Source organism: Lethenteron reissneri, chromosome 55 (genome assembly GCF_015708825.2).
Source record: "Lethenteron reissneri isolate LAM-NWPU_2019-01 chromosome 55, ASM1570882v1, whole genome shotgun sequence".
Taxonomy (NCBI): domain Eukaryota; kingdom Metazoa; phylum Chordata; class Hyperoartia; order Petromyzontiformes; family Petromyzontidae; genus Lethenteron; species Lethenteron reissneri.
The window spans coordinates 4,746,373-4,774,334 of NC_083833.1; the positions used below are offsets into that span (position 1 = coordinate 4,746,373).

Genomic DNA, 27,962 nt, shown 5'->3' on the forward strand with positions numbered 1-27,962 from the left:
TATCCCAAGGGAATAACACTGCCACACATGGAACGAGCTGGTTGACATGCAGATTTTATTTGATTTTATTCCAATACAGAAATGATCAGTAAATGACGCCACGCAATACAATGTCATTAAAAAAAAAACATTGTGACCAGAGATGAACATCGTATGCGATCAAAGTCCCCATCGCAGAGCTCTGATCGGCGGACACTTGCGAGCACCTTTTCAGTACCATCTTCTGCCTGAACACACAAATAACAAAATTAGTTTAAACTCACGACCGCAACACAAGTGCACCTTGCACTTTGATTTGAATTCCATAGCCTTTCCCCATATTTTCAGCGAAACATGTCCAAATCACAAATGAGCCGGGCGAATCAGTCTCAATCCTCCACCCCCGGAAGGGTGGCGCAATTTTATTATTTATTGCCACAAGTGAAACGGACGACGTTGACATTTCATCCAAACAATTGCCTTTTTAAATCCTTTATATTAAGTTCGCTTGCTTGCTTAGGACCGTGCAAATCTTTCGGTCGTTTTTTAACCCACTTCCCGTGATCCAATCGAGCTGACATTTTGCACACAGACTCGTTGTGCGTGACAATGCATTTTCGTGAAAATTTTTTTCAAAAAGTTTAAACTGTTTAGGGAATTTTTAAAAAAATATTTAATTACTAATTGTTTAATGCTGCCAGACAATCATCTGACCCATAGGTGGCAGCCATCTCAAGCCAGAGGACGAGAGGATTCTCGCCGCCCCGATGCCACGCATATAAAGGATTTATAGTGAAAAACTTTGTTTTTACGGGTTTACTTGTTTTACATTATGATAGGTGACAGAGAGCGCTGCTTTATACGCACTAGAAAAAATGGGCAGGGTTTGTATTAATGCACACTATGGTATATGAAGGACAAGCGGCTCTCATTGGGGATGAGAGGTCACGTGTGAGCGTGTGAGCAGTATCAAGTACAAAACGTCAGGACACGTCGGGTTATTTAATGTATTTCAATACTGGCATCAAAACCTTTTAATGGTCTATTATTTAAGTTAACATTTGATCTGGTATCGTTATTAATGTCTACTTTTCTTCTTCCTGTGTGGTCACCTCGAATTTGCTGTTTACAAATGTCGACCAAGAACCCCCGAGTGAATTCAGACAACAAAACATAACTGATGAATCTTTAAAGGTTACAACCAGTAATGTAGTAAAACAAAGCTACATTCATTTCAAAGGGTAATTCATGCAGGCGTTAATGTAAATGGAAGTCGGTTTGAACATGTTAAAATACATATTATCACCCTATGTGCCTTCACTTTTGGGGCCACAATGTACAATGAATATTCGAAGTGTAAAGAGTGTTGAAGGTTGTGAGGTTAATGTTGTCAGTGCTGATGTTACATACCAGCAATACAGCGTGCTTTTTTGTAGGGCTTCCAGTAAGTTTCACCTCCTTTGTCGACTGCACATTCCATGTAGTATCCATAGGCTTCGGAAGTATATCCAAGCTTGCAATCAAAATAAGCATACTTACCGACGGGGTAAAAGTCTATGTGTTCGTAGCTCCTTGCAATAACTGCATTTAAGTTTGGCTTTGGCCTGTAACAGAATGCTGTGAAACAGAAAACCCCAAAAGAAGTGGGCATTTAGCCAACATAATAAAATTAATCGAAGTTGATGATTCAGAAGTACGCGAGTTGATCATTCAGAATACAGTACCTTTCAAATTTCACATGAATTTAAGAAAAATGCGGCATTAGGCCATTATTATAGGACAAGGGCTGTCACGAAGATGCTTTGTTTCACAGACAAGTAGATACACTGCAGTGCTTTCACAGTGGGGGGGGGGGGGGGGGGGGGGGTAGGGGGGGGGGATGTAGCCCTCGTGCCTTCTCCAAGATAAGTAATTTACATGAATATATTTTTTTATGTCTTTGCCAATTTGTATCATGAGCTCAGCACGCAGTGCACGGCCTACTCTTTTTTTTAATAGCACTGGTACGAACCGGGGGTCAGCCACGCGGTTCAAACTGCGAATCCGCTGCAGCAAAGTAACACAAAGTCACACACGCGCAGAGTGCTCGGCCACGGCACCTGCAGCCGGAGGAATGGCGAGTGATACATGTTCAAACGTAAAACGTTACTTTGAAATTGGTCCCAATACTCAAGCGAAAAAAAGCTTTTTTATTTTACTCTTTTTCAGAAGCAACATGGCTATCACAAATGGTAGCCCAATGAAGTGGCTGATCATGTGGAAATGTATGGCAGCCAATTATACTCTAAACCGCATGTTGATTGTAAATTCTAGATTTGAAGCTTTCGTGACTGCAATGATTCATATTCTTAGGTTTTTTCGGTAAAGTCACGTAGGTAAAACATCAAAATTAATATTTTATTTTATTTATTTATTTTATTAATTTTGATGTTTTACCTACGTGACTTTACCGAAAAAACCTAAGAATTTGATTGTAAATGTGGAGAGAAAAACCGGAGGACGCAGAGATAAATCCACGTGACCACAGGGAGAACACGCAAACTCCAAATATACAGGCGTCAGGGTCGGGACCGAACCCACCACCTCTTTCATACCAGGCGAGGTAGTTAACATCTCGCCACCACGGCACCCCCAATGGAAGTGCAAATATATGTTGGTGGCCTGGAGCCATTGGTGGCAATTCCCCAATGTCATGATGACAACGATGATGACGTCATCCGATTTTAACTTCATTTACTTAAACTCTTCTAGTCTTTTCATGAACGAGGCATGTCCCTCGCCTCTGCGTGCTCACGCACAACCCGAATCACGTCCACTTTTGTTGCGTTACACGGTCGACAGCCGGGAAATACGTTGCAGAAACAATGACCGCGTGCATCACCGCCACACCGTGAACAAAGCGCTCGCAATTCACTGAAAAGAAGAGTAAACTGAAACATCTCACCCACGCATTTCCATCCCGAGGGATGTAAGAAGTGCTTTTCCACCTGCTGCCACCTATGCCACTTGTTGCACACGAGGGTGTAGGACCAATCGCGATAGCCTCCGCCGCAGTGAAACTCCACTCTCTCTCCAACTGTGAAGTACTGCTTGTCTCTGATGATCTGAGGTATGGCGGCATATCGGTCCAGGGTCGGTGGAGGGCACACAGCTGTCAACGGGAGGACGGCATATTTTTTTTGCGGGTCCATTTGTACGTTGCCGATGGCACGCACGCACGCAACGCACGCACGTCGTGACTTAACAGCACGCGTTCTGGTCTTGTCCTAAAACACGTGCTTTCTTCTAAGGGAAATCTGTAACTGCATCCAATGACATAACGAACGTACCCTTACTTCTCTGTATTAACCCAGGGAGTGAAGATGAATGAATTTCGGGTGCGGTACAGGTTAACTCAAGACCAATTGAAGAGCTGGTGGCTGAATAGGTAATGGTCCTCGGAAGATGCAGTTCCGGTTAACCGTTTGCTAAAAAAAACTATTTTAAACTATCTATAGTTTGCACATTAGATCAAAAATATCAAAACAAACACCTCCCTATGCAGGCTACATTATATATTACTAATGCACGTATGTTGAACTTCTTTCGCACCATACGTAGCTAACCGTGCTAATCGGAGGTGCGGAGGAAGGATAACAAACATGAAACAAAAAGCAGTCCTAATGAAATTGTTTTTTAATCTAGCTTTGAAAGTGCATAGCTCCAGTGGCTTCCAATTTCGGAAGGAGGAGCGTTCCAGACGGCCACAGAAGCGCGTCTGAAAGCACGCAATGCGGTGACCATCTTTGTTCGATGGCCAGCCAAAAGCCGCTGCTACGAGGATGACCAGAGTTCGCGTGAAGGTTTATGCCCCTTGATGAGAATGGACACACCAATGTACACACAACAAGGACCTAAACATTCACATTATTATATCCTTGACTCAATCTCCTTCCCGTGGTGTGCCACTGGTAAAAACAGGTTTTTGTCCCACTTATTTATAAATACACTGAACAAGAATATCGATATCTGGCAATAATGTATGGCTCCCACCTACTGCTTCGCACCATCTCTTAGTGCTATGGATGTCGTGTATGTGTTCATTGACGTTCGTGTGTTCAGGGCAATGTGATGCCACTGGTGTTAACACCAGCGCATGGGGCACATGAACAATGTTGGCACTCACGCTGACAAGTGGGTGGATATCCTGACCACTGCCCATTCGGAAGGCAAGTGATTGTATCCTGCCCAGCCAGCAAAAAACTGAAGAAGAATAAACACGATTAGATATTGAATAGCTTTGACAATACTTCGAGATCTTCTTGGTTCTTTCGGTAAAGTCACGTAGAAAGGAAATAATAAAATAATAAAAATAAAACATAATAAAATAAAATAATTCTCACGACGTTTCGGCTACAACGCAAGCAGCCGTCTTCAGGTGAAGACGGCTGCTTGCGTTGTAGCCGAAACGTCGTCTTCAGGTGAAGACGGCTGCTTGCGTTGTAGCCGAAACGTCGTGAGAATTATTTTATTTTATTATGTTTTATTTTTATTATTGTATTACTTCCCTTCTACGTGACTCTACCGAAAGAACCAAGAAGATGAATCCCTGCAGTCACGAAAGCTTTAAATCGAAATACTTCGAGATTTGAAGCTTTCGTGACTGCAAGGGTCCATACTCTTTGGTTTTTGTCGGTAAAGTCACGTAGATAAAAAATAAAATAAAAATAAATTAAATAATTTAGTTGTTTTCATTTATTTTAAATAATTTAGTTGTGTTCATTTATTTTCTTTTTTACCTACGTGACTTTACTGAAAAAATCAAAGAGTTTGACAATACTGTATTCACATTTTAGGCGACCTACACAGAATGATACATTCAATACAAAACTTGTTTTGCGTATTTCATATGTAAAGGCATAGCCAATAATGGCGACGTTGTCATCAGTGTTGCCTATTTAAAAAAAACACTTTACATTTGTTTGTAATGGTCCTTAAATACATATGTAGTGGCTCTGCGAGCCACCCTCACACACACGCACCACGCAAATCACGACGTCACCCGGACCAAGGCGTGCCAGACGGGGATGTGTATTGGAGATGATTTAAAGGGCGCTGTGGGACGGGGGGGTGTTCGAGGTTGGTTGTGGAACGAGTGTAGCTGTGCATTGGTGAATTAAAGAAGTGCTTCAAACCATTCTCGACTCCTCTTCACATGCATTGCGCAGATGAAAGGAGTTCAAATCTTTGTTGCGGGTTGACTCAGCCCATCTTCCCTCTGGGGTCGATAAAATATGACTAATTTGGGGGTAAGTCAACAGGGACTGGGCAGTGAATAGAAAATGAGCACCAGCTTCATGTTCACTAAAGCAGGAAAAAAAACTTTGACTCGACTTTGTTCAATCCAGAGTTCAGTGCTACAACAAAGTAGTCAGGCAAAGTGCAGTTTGATGGAGTGAAACTGGCAAGAGACCCGCTCCACGGTGATTGTTGGAAGTGCTCGTACCCTTCGTTGCAGCTAAACCTCACAACACTGTCGGTGCCTTCCCCGCCCAGCCACTTTCCATTCTCGATATTCTTAAGAGGTGGGCAGAGAACAGCTGCAACAAAAGGCGATGCTGTTACATGCGCCACCCGCGCCATGATCGTGGGTGACGATGGCTCACGGCTTCGTATAATTCGTGACTGCATTACCCAGTATTAGCGACGACAATAGAATACATGTCATGATTATATTATTTTTACTGATAAGATACCTTATACTGATGGTGAGAAGTGTGATGGCGATGATAATTCTAACGAATATGATACTTGTGAAGATAATTTTGATGGCGATTATGGTGTAAAATGATGATTACCAGTGATGCTGATAACCATGATGATAACAATGATTACAAGACTACTGAAGATGACTGTGTTCCTCATGATTGTGTGATGGTAATGATGGTGAAAGTGACAATGCCAACGATGACCAACCATGACACTGATGACAATGTTGATAGAGATGATAACAATGCTGATGATGACTGTGATAATAATGATATTAATGGTGATAATGTCATTGGCGATGACTGTGAAATTGATGATGATCATCTTGATAGCGATGACAATGCTGAGATGACTGTTATGAGGATTTTGATGATGTTGACGGTGATGACGGCTGTGACAGTGATGATGTTGATGGCAATGATGACTGCTGATGATGACTGATACTGATGTTTATGATTTTAATGGTGGTGGTGATGATGATGACAATGCTGATGATGACCGTGGCAATGAAGATCATGATGATGACAACGCCGATGATAGTTCTCACACAGATGATGACGATGCTGATGCTGGTGGTGGTGATGGTGATGATGATAATGCAGACGATGACCGTGACACTGATGATGATGGCTGTGGCGATGAGAAAGGGCAGCACCCATGCATATGGGCTCGCGGTCACTCCACGTGCTGTCCGCTTGGCATGTGCGCAGGCTGGGACCCATCAGCTGCATTTTGCCGTTGCAGCGATACCGGATGACGCTGTCGAATATCAGGCTGCTGGGAACGCTGATGGTCCCGTGACGGATTTCAAGAGGCTCTGGGCACTGCACGGCTGCATATGGGCGAAGGAGGAAAACAGAGGGGGGGGGGGTGATCAGCTCCAGTAAGTAACGTGACTTTTCGTACCGACTCGCTCTGACTAAATGTAGAGCTGCTCGTTTCCATGCCTGATGGGATATGAATGCATACATCAGTCATTTATTGATGCGGTTCTCAACCCGTCAGTTGTGCCCCTGGGGTTGCAGGCTGCACCACACCACTGTGCGAGAGAAATCTCGAACGTGCGAAGGAAATGTCGGTGCCACGTTGTGGTGACAACACACACTGGGGTGGTGGAATGGGGTTGGGGTTGGATATCGCTCACCGCTGATGTTAGTCACAGCTGGGAATTGAGAATTGAACTCATGGTTGCTAGGATCATAATCGCAGCGCCCCGATCAATGTGCCACAACTCTGCCTTCAAAATGAACCCTTTCCCGTTCCGAGACATTTGCAAGTTTCAGGGTGGTGTGTCCCGTTCGCCGATGAATCTCGAAACACGCGAGCGGTTAGCGTTAATTTATTTAGAAAGGCCTAGCGCCATTGTTTTTAAAGACACTGTATTCACCGAGGAGAATGATAGCTGGTGCCAAACTGTGCCACACGCTCTCCTGCATGGCCTTGTGGGAGTTTCGGTACCAATAAAGTTATTTTTTCTTTCTTTCAGTTCGATGACGTACATGTACGTCATCGGAACATCATCGGAATGGAATCGGAAGAAAAACTGATAACGTAGACACATACGTCATCAGAACGGGAAAGGTTTAAAAGCAGAACATCTGAATTGGTAAGTGTGCGCAAGATGTACTGGATGCACTTACGTTCACACACAGGAGAGTTTGGTAACCAATTTCCATCAGCCATGCACTCTCTTGTCATTTGCCTTTCTCCCATAATATATCTGGAATTAAAAAAAAATAACAAATAACAACTTATGAGTTTTTATAAAATACTGAATTTGTGTAATGAAAGCATTAATCGTGTTTAATTGTTTGCTTTGCTTATTCATATAATGTACTGTATGCTTCCTCTCTGTAAACGGTTACACAGCGATATTTACACAAAGTGATTATGCTTTATTTCTTAGGAAACGTGCGTGCCATGTCGAAATGGTAACGTGGTGAATCCGTTAAGATTTTAATAACACCTAACTTTGTATCTTGAAAAACATATCGCACACTTTGTTTATCCATTGTACATAAACACTGGCACTCAATGTAGACCTAGGCATTTTTTGGTCGATTTTTAAGTCACATTTTATGAAAGTTGTATCGGAGTAAACTTTGAAAAGGGAGGAATATACATTTAATAAGTAATTAGCAGTGTCTCTCACCCGTGGTTACAGTGATATACGATATATGCTCCATACATGAAATCCGTTCCATTAAAATACCCATTTTCAATTTCTCCTGGGAAGCTGCACTGTTTCGCTGAAAAACACGTGAAAATTAACAGCAGTTAAATGAGGATGGACGTCGTGAAAACGTTGAGGACCTTTCCTTTAAATAGCATGCTCGTCGCTTTGACACGCTCGCCACTCAACATAGTTGTCACCTGACATCACACAGTGATAGAGGGTAACAATGCGATTCCCTTTGCGACTGCCGATGCACGGGCACATGGGGCATCCTCTGACACAGCAGCTCCACGAGTCGCCCTCTGGCAGATAACTAAATGTTCAATCACCTGCTGACAGTTGAGTACACAGGTCACGTGGCTACTCACCATCTGATGGGCCACCAGCAGCGAGAGTGAGTCAACCATCCAACAGATGAGTGCAAGTATCAGGTGACCACACGATTCGCCCACTGTGAAAGTCACCCTCCGATGTGTGGCTCGAAGTGTGTGCGAGTCACCCTTTGGACAGCCGAGCTCACGGGTCACATAACTCATCCCTCGAATTCAGCTCTCAAAAGAGGAGTTCGTCGTCGTCCTCCCCTCGCACCTCCGATTAGCACGCACGGTTGGCTACGTACGGTGCCGAAGAAAATCACGCAACATTCAGTCACTCTCCGACAGATAGCGTGCGTGCGCGAACCAGTCGCGCAACGACAGCGGAGCGGAGTCGTCCCTCCGACGAGCCGGGCGACGTCCCCTGTGCGAGAGCGACGCGAGTGACCATTCCGGACGACGCAGCAGCAGCAGCAGCGCGTGGCGGCTACTCACGCTGGCACTTGAGCTTCTGCGGGGTCCACTTGGCCAGACCGTCGATGTTGACGCACACGATGAAGTAGGACGAGTCGCGCGACACTGTGTAGCCCGGGTTGCAGCGGTAGCGCACGTTCGTGCCCAGCTCGTAGCTCTGCTGAGTGCTCCACAACTGCATGGCGTTGGCAATGGGGGGCGGATGCTTGCACATGTGAAGGGCTGGGGTGCGGGACGTGTGTGCGTGCGTGCGCGTGATGGGACAGAAAGTAAACGCTCGCCATTAATTTTCATGAAAATGACACGCTTTCTAACGAATAGCATTTGCAGAAGCACATTAACAGTGGCATTAACGGTGGCAAACACTTTCTCGTAATTGTAGTAGGTGTATCCTTTGTTTAACTAAGAGAGTACATAACTGGCTTGTTGAGATACATGATACATTGCCTCTTTTGCAAGGAAGACCTGGGATATATCAAGTCAATTTATAATACAAAGACTATTTTTGCTACTTAAATTTAATACAAATTCAAACGTGGCTAAGTAAATGATGTGTGCACTTTAAACGTTGATGAGATGGTGAGGAGATCAGAGTTGGGTTGAGGTGAAGTTGTTCTGGATTTTCAACAGTCGCAGCCATTCATTCATTCATTCAAAAATAAATGATATGAGGGGTCTGAGTCGCTCAAGGGTCAGGCACTGAGCTCGTATTGCTAAGACCTGAGTTTACATCCGGGTAGTCACCAATAATTAATCTGGGTTCCTAAGTGTAGCAAGTTCATGGTCGTGGCCTGGTGTCTAACGGCTGCACACACACACAGAAAAATAATTTTTTAGTGTTTTTTACTTAATTTTGATTATTTCATATTTACAATCATTAATCTGCGACGCAGTAAACCATTTTTGCGGCGTTAAAAAGTGTGCCCCATGAGTTGGCAAAGAGCCCGCGTGAGTGAATTCAGAAGTAACTCTGCGATGTTATTTTCTGGGGTGGGGCATTCAGGGTGGTGAACTGCTAGTTGTAAAGTGCCAAGTGGAAATATCTTCGTATGTCATCATCTAAATTGAATGTCATGTAATTGGTAAAAATAAACAAATACAACAATAAAAGAATGACGAGTGTTCTCCGCTCACCCGCTCTACTCAGAAAATTAAGATTTGCCTTCTACCCCACTGATAATAGCAGTGGTTCTCAATCCGTGGGTTCAATAGGGGGTGGGGGACACACACACAGGCTGCGGCATGGATACTGTGCATGAGAAAGTGTCCAATGCGGATGGGCAACATCAGTGCCGTGTTGCTGCAACAAAACATGCGAATGCATGACACGAAACAAATTCCTTACAACATTTTGACTAAAAGCATGGACACGTGATCTCTCTGCGTTTTGGCTGTAGTAGCCTGGGGGGAAGGGGAGACCTTGGGACCTGAGAGCGGGTGGGGGGGTTGTTGAGGGTGAGGGGCGTGGGAGGTGTGAGTTCCAATGATCTTACAACAGCAACAGGTTGACAACCGCCGGTTTAGCGAAATATATGTACATGCATTAAAAAAAATTCAAAGGTCCATAATGTCAGTTGGATCGTTCAAGGAAATGTAGGCATTACGTCTGCAGTAAGGAAGATTTTTCGGGCCCCATGTGCCATTATCGAGGACACTGGAAGGTAGAATTGCCGTCCAGAATGAAGCCTGGCTGACAGTTATATGTAATAGTTTTGTTGTCATCGATGTTGAACACCGCCTCTCCGTGCTCGACCCATGGGGGCCTCTCACACTGCACCTCTGAAACCAAAGTGCAAGACAAAAGCACTACATTAATGGAGTTGGTCAAACATCCCAAAATACGATATTATTATTATAGGACTGCAGAGCTTGGGAAATTGTTGGCACCGGTTCTGGCTGCCTTCTCGCTTGTGCTGGTTTCCCACGCCTCTGAATGTTGTGAGCATTACAATCGATAAATTGTCACATTTACGATATGTACAGTATAAGCTGATCAGGGAGTGAGACACTCTTTATGAGGTTGTCAATAGGAGAAAAACAACTATTTTGGATTCAACACAGGTGCACATAAAATATTTCTGTTAAGAAAGATTAAAATTCTTACCTCGGCACTCCGGAACTAAGTTATCCCAATTTCCGTCATCTTGACATGTGGAATTGTTCGCTCCAAACACGAAGTATCTTCAGTCGTTTCAATAAAAAAAGGAGTTAATTCAACATCAACACCAGGCTTACCAACATGGTTTCATATACACATTTGGAGGCCACACATTGTGATGAGCAATGAAGCCTTGTGGCTCAGCAGTAGAGCTGGCAGTTCGCAAGTGGTAAGTTGCCAGTTTGCATCCTAGTTGGGGGTTGACTCAGCCCATCAACCCTCTGGGGTCAATAAAATGAGTACCACTTTTCTGGGGAAGTCAACAGTAGCTGAGCTACGGAGAGACTTGCCCCCTTCCGCCCACCATGAGAATGTGGAATTTCCACCACCGACTCAGGACTCTAAACAAGATATGAATGCTACCTCCAATGCTCAATGCTTACTTGAGTAGGAAATCACTTCGATTTTTCGACTTGAATGTATCATTTGTTTCCCCCAGGAAAGCGCGAATCAGTGGGACCATCAGCCCACCACTAAAGGGTAAAGTAACATCTTTTGGTGGTGTCAGAATGGTTAATGCCCACCCATAAGGCAATGTTCACCCCCCAACAACCTACTGGAAGGGAGTCATCTTCTCTTTTCTCCTCATTGCTGGCACTGATGCAATGACGCAGATTGCTAGTTTAGGCAGAGCTGACCTAAATGAGGCTCAGTTAAGGTACCGTTTGCATCGATAATGTACATGATACTATAATAATAGGATTTTTCACCTTTTTTTCTGGCGACAAAACTGAAAGCTTTTGCAATGGATCATGTTTACATCAACCACAATACTTGCAATCAGAATGCAAACAAAAAAAGAACACTGATAATTAATGCATTGTCCTTGAAACTGATTGGTCCACACCAGAGACAGCTTTCCTTAGAGCGTAGTCTCATACGGTATTCGACCAGATGACGCCAACAGGCGCACATTTCATGATGTAGATGCTTACCCCGAGCCCTCATTACTCTGATAGTGCGTTGTCTTTGAACTGTGCACCTTTTGGCGTTATCTGGTCGAACAACGTATGAGACTAGGCTCTAAGGAAAGCTGTCTCTGGTGTGGACCAATCAGTTTCAAGGACAATGCATGAATTATCAAGAGTGTTATTTTTTTTGCATTCTGACTGCAAGTATTGTGGTTAATGTAAACATGATCCCTTGCAAGAGGTTTCAGTTTTGTCGCCAGAAAAAAAGGGAAAACCCCTATTATTATATTTTGGTACTGGCAAAGTAGGCCTCATGATGACGGTGCATCATACTCTTTAGGTTCTTTCGGTCAGCGAGTGCTTGCCACTATGCCATCCCTCCTACCTGAATGCATAATTACAAGAGAAATCCTCTCATTAGTTACCCTATCACGACACAGCTCCTATTATTCACAGGAGCTGTTGGGTCGCCACAAACCCCTATTATCAGTGGCCCTATTCTTGCTGCGGATAGGTGGAGTAAAGTCGTGGATAACCCTGCAGCTAATAGGATCTGCGGAATTGATCCCCGACATTATCACGGATAATTAGGCGTTCTCGTGTACAATGACAGCTGAGCCGAAGCCGAAATTAACCTTATTAATAATGCGTTAATTATATAGCCTGATTCATGCTAATAGCATACCATAACAGTGTACATTAAATTTTAATTTGATATGCAAATTATTTTGTCTAGGCTCTCTTCTTCTCACCTCCCCCCCCCTCCAACCGAGCTTAATTATACGCTCCAAGCTTGGTGGTGTTTATTCTTCACCTGAGGATGGCTGCTTGCGTTGTGGCCGAAACGTCGTGAGAATTATTTTATTATGTTTTATTTTTATTATTTTATTACTTCCCTTCTACGTGACTTTACCGAAAGAACCAAGAAGAAAAAAAAAGTGTACACTAATTCTATACTATGAGGACCAAATCCCATATACAGCCACTACAAAGCAAATGAAAACCCCACTGCCAAGCAAAATAAAATAAAAGCATAAACAAGGAGATGGCACCGAAACAAAAAACACAAACAACAGAAAAGGTTATTGCGACGAATAAATTAGTCCACGAGGTCTAACACAGCAGAGCGCAATCCCAACTTTCCAACCAAGCCAGGAGGGGCCGGTGGTGGAGTAACCAAAAAGTTACGACCAATTTGTACCAATCGGTCCAATGTCCAAAATGTGATTGCCTATACTCTTAGTTCTTTCGGTAAAGTCACGTAGGTAAAAAAATGAAATAAAAATTAATAAAAATAAAACAATTTTAATTTCATTTTTTTACCTACGTGACTTTACCGAAAGAACTAAGAGTATGAATCCTTGCAGTCACGAAAGCTTCAAATCTAAAATGTGATTGCCTATCTTTCAGCAGTATGCCTGGATGAATAAAAATGCATTTAGTTCAGATTTGAAATCACATGATGGAGTTGATATGTCCAATGTGGAGTGAGAGGCTACTCCCAGACTGCAGGGGCTGTGCATGAGAAAGCTTGTCCACCGATGGTTTTAAGTTTACCTTTTGGGGTGGAGAGCAGAGCCTAGAAAAGATGAACGGAGAACCCGGGGAGGGGAACAAACTTAAATCAGAGGGGAAACATAGGCAGGGGCGAGCCCGTAAAGAGTTTTGAAAACAGCCTTCCTGTGTCTGCACTCACCCTCTCCGACACTTGAATGTGACTGTGGACCCAAAGGTGTAAAATTGTCCCTCCACAAACCCGTTGGCAGGGTTCTCCGGACGCCCACAAGTGACTGCAACACAAACAAAGGAGGGAAACCTAGAGGAGACAGCTGATAACTTCATCAATATTCGCACTGCCCACTCATACATCATCACAACCTTGAGAAACAAACTCCCAGGAGGAGCACTGAGAGGTGGGCAGTAGAGCAGGCTGTCGAGTAGGCAGGTGAATAGGCAGGTACACGAATGGGTAGGTGAGTGTAGATGGTGAGCAAACACTTCCTGAGTGCGGAGGAGAGTGGGGAAGTAAGTAATGCAACTTTGTGTGGGCAGGTGGTTGGGCAAGTGGAAAAGTGCGTCGGCAGCTACATGAGTGGCTGGATGAGTGGGCAGGTGAGTGGGGAAGTGGGTAGGTAGCGACATGAGTGGGTGGGCGGGTGAGTGGGCAGATGAGTGGGGAAGTGAGTAGGTAGCTACATGAGTGGGTGGGTGAGTGGGGAATTGGGAAGGCAGCTACATGAGTGGCTGGGTGAGTGGGCAGGTGAGTGGGGAAGTGGGTAGGTAGCGACATGAGTGGGTGGGCGGGTGAGTGGGCAAGTGAGTGGGGAAGTGAGTAGGTAGCTACATGAGTGGGTGGGTGGGTGAGTGGGCAAGTGGGAAGGCAGCTACATGAGTGGGTGGGTGAGTGAGTGGGCAGGTGAGTGGGGAAGTGAGTAGGTAGCTACATGAGTGGGTAGGTGGGTGAGTGGGCAAGTGGGAAGGCAGCTACATGAGTGGGTGGGTGAGTGAGTGGGCAGGTGAGTGGGGAAGTGAGTAGGTAGCAACATGAGTGGGTAGGTGGGTGAGTGGGCAAGTGGGAAGGCAGCTACATGAGTGGGTGGGTGAGTGAGTGGGCAGGTGAGTGGGGAAGTGAGTAGGTAGCTACATGAGTGGGTGGGTGAGTGGGGAATTGGGAAGGCAGCTACATGAGTGGCTGGGTGAGTGGGCAGGTGAGTGGGGAAGTGGGTAGGTAGCGACATGAGTGGGTGGGCGGGTGAGTGGGCAGGTGAGTGGGGAAGTGAGTAGGTAGCTACATGAGTGGGTGGGTGAGTGGGGAATTGGGAAGGCAGCTACATGAGTGGGTGGGCGGGTGAGTGGGCAAGTGAGTGGGGAAGTGAGTAGGTAGCAACATGAGTGGGTAGGTGAGTGAGTGGGCAAGTGGGAAGGCAGCTACATGAGTGGGTGGGTGAGTGAGTGGGCAGGTGAGTGGGGAAGTGAGTAGGTAGCTACATGAGTGGGTAGGTGGGTGAGTGGGCAAGTGGGAAGGCAGCTACATGAGTGGGTGGGTGAGTGAGTGGGCAGGTGAGTGGGGAAGTGAGTAGGTAGCTACATGAGTGGGTGGGTGAGTGGGGAATTGGGAAGGCAGCTACATGAGTGGCTGGGTGAGTGGGCAGGTGAGTGGGGAAGTGGGTAGGTAGCGACATGAGTGGGTGGGCGGGTGAGTGGGCAGGTGAGTGGGGAAGTGAGTAGGTAGCTACATGAGTGGGTGGGTGAGTGGGGAATTGGGAAGGCAGCTACATGAGTGGGTGGGCGGGTGAGTGGGCAAGTGAGTGGGGAAGTGAGTAGGTAGCAACATGAGTGGGTGGGTGAGTGAGTGGGCAGGTGAGTGGGGAAGTGGGTAGGTAGCTACATGAGTGGGTGGGTGAGTGGGGAATTGGGAAGGCAGCTACATGAGTGGCTGGGTGAGTGGGCAGGTGAGTGGGGAAGTGGGTAGGTAGCGACATGAGTGGGTGGGCGGGTGAGTGGGCAGGTGAGTGGGGAAGTGAGTAGGTAGCTACATGAGTGGGTGGGTAAATGGGGAATTGGGAAGGCAGCTACATGAGTGGGTGGGCGGGTGAGTGGGCAAGTGAGTGGGGAAGTGAGTAGGTAGCTACATGAGTGGGTAGGGTAGGTGGGTGAGTGGGCAAGTGGGAAGGCAGCTACATGAGTGGGTGGGTGAGTGAGTGGGCAGGTGAGTGGGGAAGTGAGTAGGTAGCTACATGAGTGGGTGGGTGAGTGGGGAATTGGGAAGGCAGCTACATGAGTGGGTGGGTGAGTGAGTGGGCAGGTGAGTGAGGAAGTGGGTAGGCAGCTACATGAGTGGGTGGGTGAGTGAGTGGGCAGGTGAGTGGGGAAGTGAGTAGGTAGCTACATGAGTGGGTGGGTGAGTGGGGAATTGGGAAGGCAGCTACATGAGTGGGTGGGTGAGTGAGTGGGCAGGTGAGTGAGGAAGTGGGTAGGCAGCTACATGAGTGGGTAGGTGGGTGAGTGGGCAAGTGGGAAGGCAGCTACATGAGTGGGTGGGTGAGTGAGTGGGCAGGTGAGTGGGGAAGTGAGTAGGTAGCTACATGAGTGGGTGGGTGAGTGGGGAATTGGGAAGGCAGCTACATGAGTGGGTGGGCGGGTGAGTGGGCAAGTGAGTGGGGAAGTGAGTAGGTAGCAACATGAGTGGGTGGGTGAGTGAGTGGGCAGGTGAGTGGGGAAGTGGGTAGGCAGCTACATGAGTGGGTGGGTAAATGGGGAATTGGGAAGGCAGCTACATGAGTGGGTGGGCGGGTGAGTGGGCAAGTGAGTGGGGAAGTGAGTAGGTAGCAACATGAGTGGGTGGGTGAGTGAGTGGGCAGGTGAGTGGGGAAGTGGGTAGGTAGCTACATGAGTGGGTGGGTGAGTGGGGAATTGGGAAGGCAGCTACATGAGTGGCTGGGTGAGTGGGCAGGTGAGTGGGGAAGTGGGTAGGTAGCGACATGAGTGGGTGGGCGGGTGAGTGGGCAGGTGAGTGGGGAAGTGAGTAGGTAGCTACATGAGTGGGTGGGTAAATGGGGAATTGGGAAGGCAGCTACATGAGTGGGTGGGCGGGTGAGTGGGCAAGTGAGTGGGGAAGTGAGTAGGCAGCTACATGAGTGGGTAGGGTAGGTGGGTGAGTGGGCAAGTGGGAAGGCAGCTACATGAGTGGGTGGGTGAGTGAGTGGGCAGGTGAGTGGGGAAGTGAGTAGGTAGCTACATGAGTGGGTGGGTGAGTGGGGAATTGGGAAGGCAGCTACATGAGTGGGTGGGCGGGTGAGTGGGCAAGTGAGTGGGGAAGTGAGTAGGTAGCAACATGAGTGGGTGGGTGAGTGAGTGGGCAGGTGAGTGGGGAAGTGAGTAGGTAGCTACATGAGTGGGTGGGTGAGTGGGGAATTGGGAAGGCAGCTACATGAGTGGGTGGGTGAGTGAGTGAGTGGGCAGGTGAGTGAGGAAGTGGGTAGGCAGCTACATGAGTGGGTAGGTGGGTGAGTGGGCAAGTGGGAAGGCAGCTACATGAGTGGGTGGGTGGGTGGGCAGGTGAGTGGGGAAGTGGGTAGTTAGCTACATGAGTGGGTAGGTGAGGGGGCAGGTGAGTGGGCAAGTGGGAAGGCAGCTACATGAGTGGGTGGGTAGGTGAGGGGGCAGGTGAGTGGGCAAGTGGGTAGGCAGCTACATGAGTGGGTAGGTGGGTGAGTGGGCAAGTGGGTAGGCAGCTACATGAGTGGGTGGTTGGGTGAGTGGGCAGGCACTGTTGGCCCTGCTCACTTTGACACAGGAAGTACGGGCTGCTCCAGCGCAGTTTGCCCGGAGAGTCGTTATCACTTTCGCACACAATGGAGAAGCGGCGCGCCTGAATGTCAGTGAAGCCACTCTGGCAGGCGTATGTGACCAAATGCCCCTCCCTGTAGATGTCCTCGCTCCACCCACTCACGACGTCCGAGTGAGGCAGGTCGGGTGGAGTGGAGCATGAGCCTGGAAATGACACAAAGCATTCAAATGGAACGATTCTTCCAGTGCGAAAAAAAACCCCATATCTAGAGTCATTCAGCTTCAGCTTCTTCACAGCGAGTTTTAAAATCACAGGTACCAGAAATGCACCTGTGAACGAGAGGCTAGCATAATTGGTGTCTCCGTGCCAATATGTTCTTATGAACGAGAGGCTAGCATAATTGGTGTCTCCGTGCCAATATGTTCTTATGAACGAGAGGCTAGCATAATTGGTGTCTCCGTGCCAATATGTTCTTATGAACGTGAGGCTAGCATAATTGGTGTCTCCGTGCCAATATGTTCTTATGAACGAGAGGCTAGCATAATTGGTGTCTCCGTGCCAATATGTTCTTATGAACGAGAGGCTAGCATAATTGGTGTCTCCGTGCCAATATGTTCTTATGAACGAGAGGCTAGCATAATTGGTGTCTCCGTGCCAATATGTTCTTATGAACGTGAGGCTAGCATAATTGGTGTCTCCGTGCCAATATGTTCTTATGAACGAGAGGCTAACATAATGGTGTCTCCGTGCCAATATGTTCTTATGAACGAGAGGCTAGCATAATTGGTGTCTCCGTGCCAATATGTTCTTATGAACGAGAGGCTAGCATAATTGGTGTCTCCGTGCCAATATGTTCTTATGAACGAGAGGCTAGCATAATTGGTGTCTCCGTGCCAATATGTTCTTATGAACGTGAGGCTAGCATAATTGGTGTCTCCGTGCCAATATGTTCTTATGAACGAGAGGCTAACATAATTGGTGTCTCCGTGCCAATATGTTCTTATGAACGAGAGGCTAGCATAATTGGTGTCTCCGTGCCAATATGTTCTTATGAACGAGAGGCTAGCATAATTGGTGTCTCCGTGCCAATATGTTCTTATGAACGAGAGGCTAGCATAATTGGTGTCTCCGTGCCAATATGTTCTTATGAACGAGAGGCTAGCATAATTGGTGTCTCCGTGCCAATATGTTCTTATGAACGAGAGGCTAGCATAATTGGTGTCTCCGTGCCAATATGTTCTTATGAACGAGAGGCTAGCATAATTGGTGTCTCCGTGCCAATATGTTCTTATGAACGAGAGGCTAGCATAATTAGTGTCTCCGTGCCAATATGTTCTTATGAACGAGAGGCTAGCATAATTGGTGTCTCCGTACCAATATGTTCTTATGAACGAGAGGCTATCATAATTGGTGTCTCCGTGCCAATATGTTCTTATGAACGAGAGGCTAGCATAATTGGTGTCTCCGTGCCAATATGTTCTTATGAACGAGAGGCTAGCATAATTGGTGTCTCCGTGCCAATATGTTCTTATGAACGAGAGGCTAGCATAATTGGTGTCTCCGTGCCAATATGTTCTTATGAACGAGAGGCTAACATAATTGGTGTCTCCGTGCCAATATGTTCTTATGAACGAGAGGCTAGCATAATTGGTGTCTCCGTGCCAATATGTTCTTATGAACGAGAGGCTAGCATAATTGGTGTCTCCGTGCCAATATGTTCTTATGAACGAGAGGCTAGCATAATTGGTGTCTCCGTGCCAATATGTTCTTATGAACGAGAGGCTAGCATAATTGGTGTCTCCGTGCCAATATGTTCTTATGTTCCAGGAGGGCCTGTTTAGGGGTAATTGTGGCCCAAATGGAAATAACCCCAGAATACTATATGAAGAAGAGTATACTTTCGATTTAAAGCTTTCGTGACTGCAGTGATTCATCTTCTTGGTTCTTTCGGTAAAGTCACGTAGAAGGGAAGTAATAAAATAATAAAAATAAAACATAATAAAAAAAACGTTGTGAGAATTTTTTTTTATTATTTTTCATTTTTATTATTTTATTACTTCCCTTCTACGTGACTTTACCGAAAGAACCAAGAAGATGAAGAGTATACTTTTTGGTTCTTTAGGTAAAGTCACGTAGGTATAAATGTATTTTATTTTATACGTACGTGACTTTACCGAAAGAACCAAAGAGTATGGATCCCTGCAGTCACGAAAACTTCAAATCTAGAATGAATAGGAGTCTTTGCCCACAATGTAACCTGTTATATTCTTGACTAGCTTTACTATCCGGCTTCGCCCGGGACTTGGATTGTTGTCTTGGATTAATACACCGCCTACGCGGAGGGTGGGGGGTGCGTGACGTCAGCAGGGCACACTGCGTGACGCTGCCGCATGCGGGTGACATCACAGATGTGACGTCACCGCTCACTTGCCGTGCAAAATATATCCATTATTGCACCCCCCCCCCCCCCCACATACAAAAGTCTATTTTTATACTTTTTGTATTGTGTACAGTCTGGAAGCTACACACATGCCAAATTTCAAGTCTGTTGCATGTTGGGAAGTATGCCAAACATTTCGAACAGACACACATATTCACAACTTTCCCTTTTATATATATAGACAACTGATGAAGTAAGGCAACTCTTGTCCAGGATAGTCCTCCTCGTGCCAGTTCCAACTAGAAACAGGCTTAGAAATGACATCTACCACAACCGGTCCAGTATTTTCTTTGAGGTGAAGGTAATCGCTACCTGAAAGTGGTGAACTGCAATGACCTGAAAACATTCACTTAGATTATTGAAATTATGCATTCCTAGGACGACTAATAATACCATCAATTCTCCCGCACATTCGATGAGCACGGTTGGCTACGTACAGTGCGTGTTGGGAAGTATGCTAAACATTTCGACCAGACACACATATTCACAAATTTCCCTTATATATATATTTCCTATTCAGGGTGGTGTTATGGGCAAATGTGTTGACTTTGTTTTGTGCACTTGTGCAATATTGCCAATGCAAGTTTACACAGTCCCTCTGGTTCCAGTCTTAAACAAATCTGTCTGGATATTTCAAATGATTTTGCAGCAAGCTGTGCTCTGCATAATTCTAGATTTGAAGCTTTCATGACTGCAAGGATTCATACTTTTAGGTTTTTTCGGTAAAGTCACGTAGGTAAAAATAAAAATAATAGAAAAGATAAAATAATATAATAAATGGTTATTATTATTTATTATTATTGTTTTATTTCTATTATTATTTATTTTATTTTATTTTTACCTACGTGACTTTACCGAAAAAACCTAAGAGTTTGTGCTCTGCATAGTCGGGGTGGTGCCCTTAAGGCAGACCCATTTCCAGCAGCGCTTCATTCTCGAGCCCTCTCACCTTTTGGAGTCTTGCCGGGAGACGGACGGGGAGGCACAATTATTGTTGGAGTTTGTTGTACGTTCGGTGCAACATCTTTTGCAAAAAAAGACAGGCAGAAGAGTACCGTTAGGGGTTTCCAATTGTAACGTACACAAGTTACACCGCTCGATGGCAAATGCAGAATGTTGGAAGCAGGCACACCATGAATACTCATCAACTTTACGACCTTACTGGATCTTGCTATGGTAATGTTCGACATCGTTAGAAATTAAACATCATATCCCGTTGCTACATTTGCTTGTGAGGATTGTACACGTGGAAATGTAATTTGTTTGGCTGTGTCAGACAGTGGAGGGTTCTCAAGAGCACACATTTGGTCATATTGTTTGGTTCTTTCGGTCAGATGTTTACTGTGGCCGAAACCAAAAATCAAGTGTGAAATACACACAAGGCATAAGGTTATTGTAATATTCCAAAATCAATCACACAGTCTCAGCAAGCAGCATTCCTCACAAGGACCAACTATAGAATCATGATTTGCATTTATAGGGGTTTCAAATACCTCAACTCAGAGCACCTAACATCACATCTCATCTCACTCATCCCAATGCCAAGATGTAATACAGGGTGCTTAATTTTGTTTTAACACTTCTGAGAATTTTCAACAACACCACAAGACATGTGCCTTCGGGCTCTGGAGACCACCTGGAGAAGATTCCAGGCACGTGTTGACAACGATGGCGATCAAGTGGAGACTCTTTGACTTGTTGAAGCTATTTACATTACATTTGTTATCATGTTACAGCGTATTAATCCGTTCTTTTTAAATCCTTTATATTAAGTTCACTTGCTTGCGTGCTTACGACCGTGCAAATCTTTCGGTCGTTTTTTAACCCACTTCCCGTGATCCAATCGAGCTGACATTTTGCACACAGACTCGTTGTGCGTGACAATTTATTTTCCTGAAAATTTTTTTCCAAAATTTTACATGTTTAGGTAAAATTTTTTTTATATTTAATTATCAATTGCTTAATGGTGGCAGGCAATCATCTGACCCATAGGTGGCAGCCATCTCAAGCCAGAGGACGAGAGGACTCTAGCCGCCCGTTTCAAAGACCAATGTGGGCTGGGTTGTGGCCCATTGAACACGCATATAAAGGATTTATAGTGAAAAACTTTGCTTTTACGGGTTAATTTTTTCCATTTTAAAACGATAGTCCCATATAAGTGTTAAACAAATTTTGAAGCACTCTGTATTTTAGCCATGGGGATCCCCAATAGTAGTTATCCCTGTGTGGGCGAAGGTGAACACAGCACTGGCTTGCCTATTGGCAGGCCAATAGCAACATGGCCAGTAGGAGGATATACTATTGGTTTTCCGAATTTAGCAATTTCCAAGTTTTTTTGCTTAATTGCCAAATTGGACCATGACATTGGCACACATGGCCTACTCCATTAAAAAAAAAACATCATGGGATATTTGACATCCACCGCAAGGCAGACAGGCGTCCATTTTCAGTTAACACATCCAGAGTGTTAACCTGGGCCCTCTCGACCAACCGCTGGCCAGAACGGCGATCCTCTGCAACAAGCCGCAAGCGTTGTTTACCCAAAGGCCGCATCACTGCCCCAGAATATTTGGACGTATTGGCGGTACACCGGTGCAGCATAACACAGCGGTCCTCGTAAAACAGTCTGACGATGCCACTGTTGCCCTTGAGTGAGCTGAAGGACTCTACATCAGAAGTTGTGCCTTAGATCCAGCAGCTGCCTTCCCATTCGGGACGTGTAACACCACGAGTCGTTTTGGTTTAGCTATATTTGTTTGTTGTAGTACAGAGTTAAGACTGATAACTTTAATCTAAATTGTCTTATGGTTGTTATTGTTTAACTTGCATACTACTTGGATTTTTGCACACAGCATTGATACACGGTGCTTTTTCTGGAAGACTTTGCTGGGGTTTTTCCTGGATTTTTCTGTTTGCGCATAGTCACTTTAAGATGTTTCTTGTTCATGTTTTTGTTTGTTGCGGTTGCACCAGATTCAAGAGCCGAATGGCTCACAGGGCTATACCAAATAAATTAAACTGAAAACTGAGTCGTGATCTTTTGATGCCACCATCCGCACGAGAAATGATTCCAGATGTGAGTTGAGGAACACGGTGCAGCCAATCGTCATCAGGCTGAGTGCTGCTATACGGCAACAGACTGTGAAGCTTCGAACATCATCACGAGAACTGATTTTGACGCACCACCACCCAGCAAGATTTTCTGACCGGGGTTGCGAATCGTGGGAAAATTAATAATTGCGAAGATTTCGTTTTTTCAATACTGCACACCACCAGTGTACAGCCAATACGGTCATTTGACCCTAACAAGACCACCTGCCAAAGCTAACATTAGATGTGGAATCCTACGGAACCCGTGTAAACTTTGTGGCGGTGCCGTGGGGTGTAGAACGGTCAATTCTCGTGCACGGGGCCACAACACCAAGAGGGTGCTTCTTGCCAGCCTGCCTTCAGCAGGTTGTCTCGTTCACCACAAGGGGGCTACGAAACGGAGTCATTGTTCCATTGTCCAGCGAGTAGAATTCAGCAACCGTGTTACTTAATTGATGGATAGTCGGTAGAGGTTGGAGGGCTTTACTCAATAAGTACCCATAGTGTTGAAAAGCGGAGGTATGGATTGAGGTGGGGTCAAGCTCTCTTGTTCTGGAGGTGAAGTTTGAAATGTTGTGCCAAGGTGAGGAACTGCAAAACAAGTTTAAAACAATATAAAAATGTGGCCAACGCAGGTTTGATTTTAGTGATCACAAATGACAACAAGAAATCAGCCTGAATATGCACAATATTTCCTGCATTTGCTATTTCCTAGACTAGTGAAACTTGTCGTCACTCTCACCTTCCCCCAATCTCTCACCTCCAAACTGCAAATTATCCAGAAGGCCATCACTCATAGAAGAAACCACATCAACCCAATCCTCAGATCCTCTCTACTGACTCCAGTCAATCCAAAATCCTCCAGACTCCCCCCTCCTGCCCGCCAACTCCCCTCTCATCACACTCGACTTCCCACCATGTGCTCGCCACTCCAGTAACCAGGTCACTCTGTTAAAACTCACTCTCACTTTTTTATCGATGCCCTTGTCTATTTGTTGTAAATGTACTCGCACACCACTGATTTCCCTCGTAAAATAGCAGGGCGATTGCCTAAACGGGACCATCTGTGAAGCGCATCAAATCAACTCAAACTCGGTTAGCCTCTGCTCGTTGGTTGGTTACTAATTCTCTGCTGGAATTCACTTCTGCTCATCGTTCCTGTGCCCATTCAAATCAAGACTCAAGGGCCGTCTTCTTTTCTGCCTATGACCAACCCCCTAATGTATATTAAAAAAAAACTGCTTTCTCGATGTCACACAAGTTCAGATACAACTGTTGTCGCTCAAAATGATCATGGCTGTCAGGACACGTTAATGTCACATCTTCACGATTCATTTTTCATGATGAATCTGAGGTCCAACGGTAGGGATGTAGCTCAGTGGTCGAGTGCTTGCTTCAAATGTATGTATAATGTCCTGAGTTCAATCTCCAGCAACGATGTCACCGTTGTCCTTGAGCGAGCTGCAGACTCTTCATCAGAAGCTGCATTTAGATTGAGCAGCTGCTTTCGCATTCGAATGTGTGACACCACGAGTAAATGATCTTCCGATGCCAACGTCCGCACAAGAAATGATTCCACAATTGAATCGAGGAACTGTCCGACCAAGTTCTCGGGCACGAGTCAAATCTGCCTTTGTAACACGGAGCCAATCCTCATCAGGCTGGGTTCCATACGGGGACTCACAACAGAATGTTAATCTTCGTGTTCAGCTGCTCTTAACATTCGTCTTACGACTGCTCCGAACATCACGGAAACTGATTTTGGACGCAACGACCTCACAAGAATTTCTGACCGGGGGTTGCGAATTGCGGAAAAATTAATAATTGCGAAAATGTAGCTTTTTTCGTCTTTTTTACATCACGCACCACCGGTGTATAGCCAATACGTTCATCTCACCCTACGGCACCCGTGTAAGCTTTGCGGAGGCGCTGTGTGGTGGAGAACACACGGTAATTTCTAGTGCAGGGGGCCACAACACCAGGAGGGTGCTTCTGCCCACTTGCCATCATCAGATTGTCTCGTTCATCACAAGGGGGCTACGAAAACCGGACCATTGTTCCATTGTCAAGCGAGTAGAATTAAACGACCGTGCTACTTAATTCATGGGTAGCCGGTTGACGTTGGAGGGCTTTACTCAATAAGTACCCATAGTGTTGAAAAGCGGAGGTGTGGCGTGAAGTGGGGTCAAGCTCTCTTCTTCTGTAGATGAAGTTTGAAATGTTGTGTCAAGGCTAGGAGCTGCAAAACAAGTAAAACAATGTTAAATGTGACCCACGCAGGGTGGACTTTAGCAAGTGATCACAACTTGACAATAACAAATCAGCTTGAATATGCACAACATTTCCTGCAGTCGCTACTTCCTAGACTAGTGTAACGTATCACTCTCACCTTGACCCCTCCTCAATGGCCGTCCCCCAATCTCTCACCTCCAAACTGAAAATTATCCAGAAGGCCATCACTCATAGCAGAAACCACATCAATCCAATCCTCCGATCCTCTCCAGACTCCAGTCAATCCAAAATCATCCACAGACTCCCCCCTCCTCCCCACCAACTTCTCCCCTCTCATCACACTATACTTCCCATCATGTGCTCACCACTCCAGTAACCAGGTCACTCTGTCAAAACTCTCACTTCTATCGATGTCCTTGCCTTTTTGTTGCTGCTGTACTCACGCACCACCCATCTCCCTTGTAAACCAGCAGGGCGATTGGCTAAACAGGACCATCTGTATAACGAATCAAATACACTAAAATTCGGTGAACCTCTGCTCATTGGTGAGTTGCTCATCCTCTGCTGGAATGCACTTCTCCTGATCGTACCTGTGCCCATTCAAGTCAAGACTTAAGGCCGCCTCCTTTTCTGCCAATGACCGACCCCCTAATGCATGTATATGAAACAGCTTTCTAATGTTACACAAAATACATCTCTCCCATATGTTGCTCGACTCCTGTGATGCACATCCTACTTCATGTCCAGCGCCTTGAGATGCAGCTGCATTCATGTGCTCATTAAATACCAAAGTGTTACGATTCCACCGGTCAGTTATCAGCAATGCTAACTGTACAAGTCAACAACTCCTACATTTCCATGAAATCAAATTGCAATCAATGCCCGATTCAGTAAGCTACCCTCTATCTTGCAACGTGTCCCACCGATTGCAAACTTCCCCTCCGCCTTAGTTTATTCCACATTAGTTACGCTAAACCTTCCACGAAGTTTCGTTCGAATCTTTCATGTTAACCTAGAAAATTGCTTGCAATCACGATTAGTTCGCTGGCATTCAAACCGTAACCAATAACTTACTGAATAAAACTGAAACGGACGGCCATACAATGACAACTGTTCTGCAATGTTAACATGAGGATGTCTGCACACCCAAAATAAGTGGCACCGCCTCGCAATTCAGGAGTCAAGGCTTTACACTATGGAGCCGCATAAGACCTTGTGTGCAGAATCTAATACAATTATAAACGAAAAAATTCAACAGGCAGACTCATAACCATCATAAAAAAAATAATGCAAGTTTCGAAAACATTGTATATGTGTGCAAAACATCGAAATACTCAAGGGAAAAATTGGCAGGCACGCTCTTATGTATTTCACAAGCGTGGATTTGAAGTTTCAAAGCACTCCTGTGCCTGAAGGCAAGTTTAATAAGGTCCTGCTGGTATGTACCTGCATTAGCCGGTGCAACAATGATGCAGATCAGCAGGAATCCCGCAGAGAATACGCATTTGATCCAATATCCATTGGGCCCCATGGCAATATTTTCCCTAAGAGGTTGGCGCACACACAACAGCTCAAGATAAGCAGTCGACAATGTGTTAGTGTTCAAAGTTTGAGTAGTTTCAACAGGAAACGCAACATCACAGAAACAATTTCGATTAAAAGCTTTCGTGACTGGAGGGATGCATATTCTTGGTTCTTTCGGTAAAGTCACGTAGAAGGGAAATAATAAAAATAAAAAATAAAATTCTCACGACGTTTCGGCCACAACGCAAGCAGCCGTCCTCAGGTGAAGAAACTGAGCCATCGGAAAGACAGCGTCCTAATGAACACGTATCAAGCTGTGGTTTGGCTGCTGCAGTTCTTTATTATAAAACTTTCCTTCCCTTTATTACTGCTAATCCTGCATAATACACTAGCATGACTTTTTGACCCCTTCACCGCTTACACATTCCGCAAGGACTAACCCCATATCTGCATGTCATTAATATGCTAAATTCCTCTGTTGATGTTAACTCCTTTGTCAAGGCTCTCTCCTCCTCCCACCCAGCTTAAAATACGCTGCCAAGCTTAGCAGTGTTCATTAGGACGCTGTCTTTCCGACAGCTCAGTTTCTTCACCTGAGGATGGGTGCTTGCGTTGTGGCCGAAACGTCGTGAGAATTTTATTGTTTCATTTTTATTATTTCCCTTCTACGTGACTTAACCGAAAGAACCAAGAATATCACAGAAACAATCTGGATTTGAAGCTTTCGTGACTGCAGGAATCCACAGTTTGGTTCTTTCGGTAAAGTCACGGAGGTAGAAAAAAGTTAATATATACCTATACAAGTATAACCCGTAAAAACAAAGTTTTTCACTATAAATCCTTCATATGCGTGGCGGCTAGAGTCCTCTCGTCCTCTGGCTTGAGATGGCTGCCACCTATGGGTCAGATGATTGCATGGCACCATAAAGCAATTGGTAATTAAATATATTATTGGTCCTAAAAAGTATAACATTTTAGAAAAAAATTTTCACAAACATTGTCACGCACAACGAGTCTGTGTGGAAAATGTCAGCTCGATTGGATCACGGGAAGTGGGTTAAAAAACGACCGAAAGATTTGCACAGTCCTAAGCAAGCACGCGAACTTAATATAAAGGATTTAAAAAAAAGCCTCTTGTCACGGAAGCTCTCCCTCCTGTTTCAGCAGTTTGCCTGCTGCGATTGCATCACCTGATGACGGTCGCTTGTGTTGCAATCGAAACGTCGTGATCTATTATTTTCTACCCACGTGACTTCACCGAAAAGAGTATCACAGAAACAGTTGAATACATTGTCCCTTTACTTCAAAGTAATGTCGCTTACAACCAAACAGATCCCACCAAGTGTCCTACAGATACTGCATAGTACTGCTACGCACGGCAATCAAGTATACAAAACACTTGTCATCAGTCACTCAGGCACATATCTATACACATTCTCTAGACTGCTGCTTTCGCGTGGAGAATACAAAAACAGAGAGCTCTTACCACGCGCGGGATGTGGGTTTGATGTGGCGTACTCAGCTCCACTCTGGGCTTCCAAGGCTAACCACACACGTGTTTGCCCAACCTTCCCCATGTGCCCCCCCCTCCTCCCCCCATCAAACAACACAGCAAGGCAATGATAA

General features: G+C 45.4%; 1 protein-coding gene across 1 annotated transcript; it reads right to left on the reverse strand.

Annotated features, from left to right (window-relative positions):
- Positions 1-38: 38 nt before the first annotated feature.
- Positions 39-27,901, reverse strand: LOC133356741 (sushi, von Willebrand factor type A, EGF and pentraxin domain-containing protein 1-like). The gene is given in 19 exon segments (XM_061574397.1): positions 39-227; positions 1,390-1,596; positions 2,924-3,130; positions 4,145-4,221; positions 5,465-5,558; positions 6,383-6,559; positions 7,368-7,447; positions 7,880-7,976; positions 8,713-8,913; positions 10,296-10,341; positions 10,343-10,470; positions 10,796-10,872; positions 13,457-13,550; positions 17,047-17,253; positions 20,440-20,514; positions 23,079-23,171; positions 24,727-24,819; positions 26,259-26,356; positions 27,823-27,901. Coding segments are annotated over 18 exon segments (2,055 nt in total). The 5' UTR covers positions 26,344-26,356; positions 27,823-27,901; the 3' UTR covers positions 39-210.
- Between the last annotated feature and the right edge of the window lie 61 nt (positions 27,902-27,962).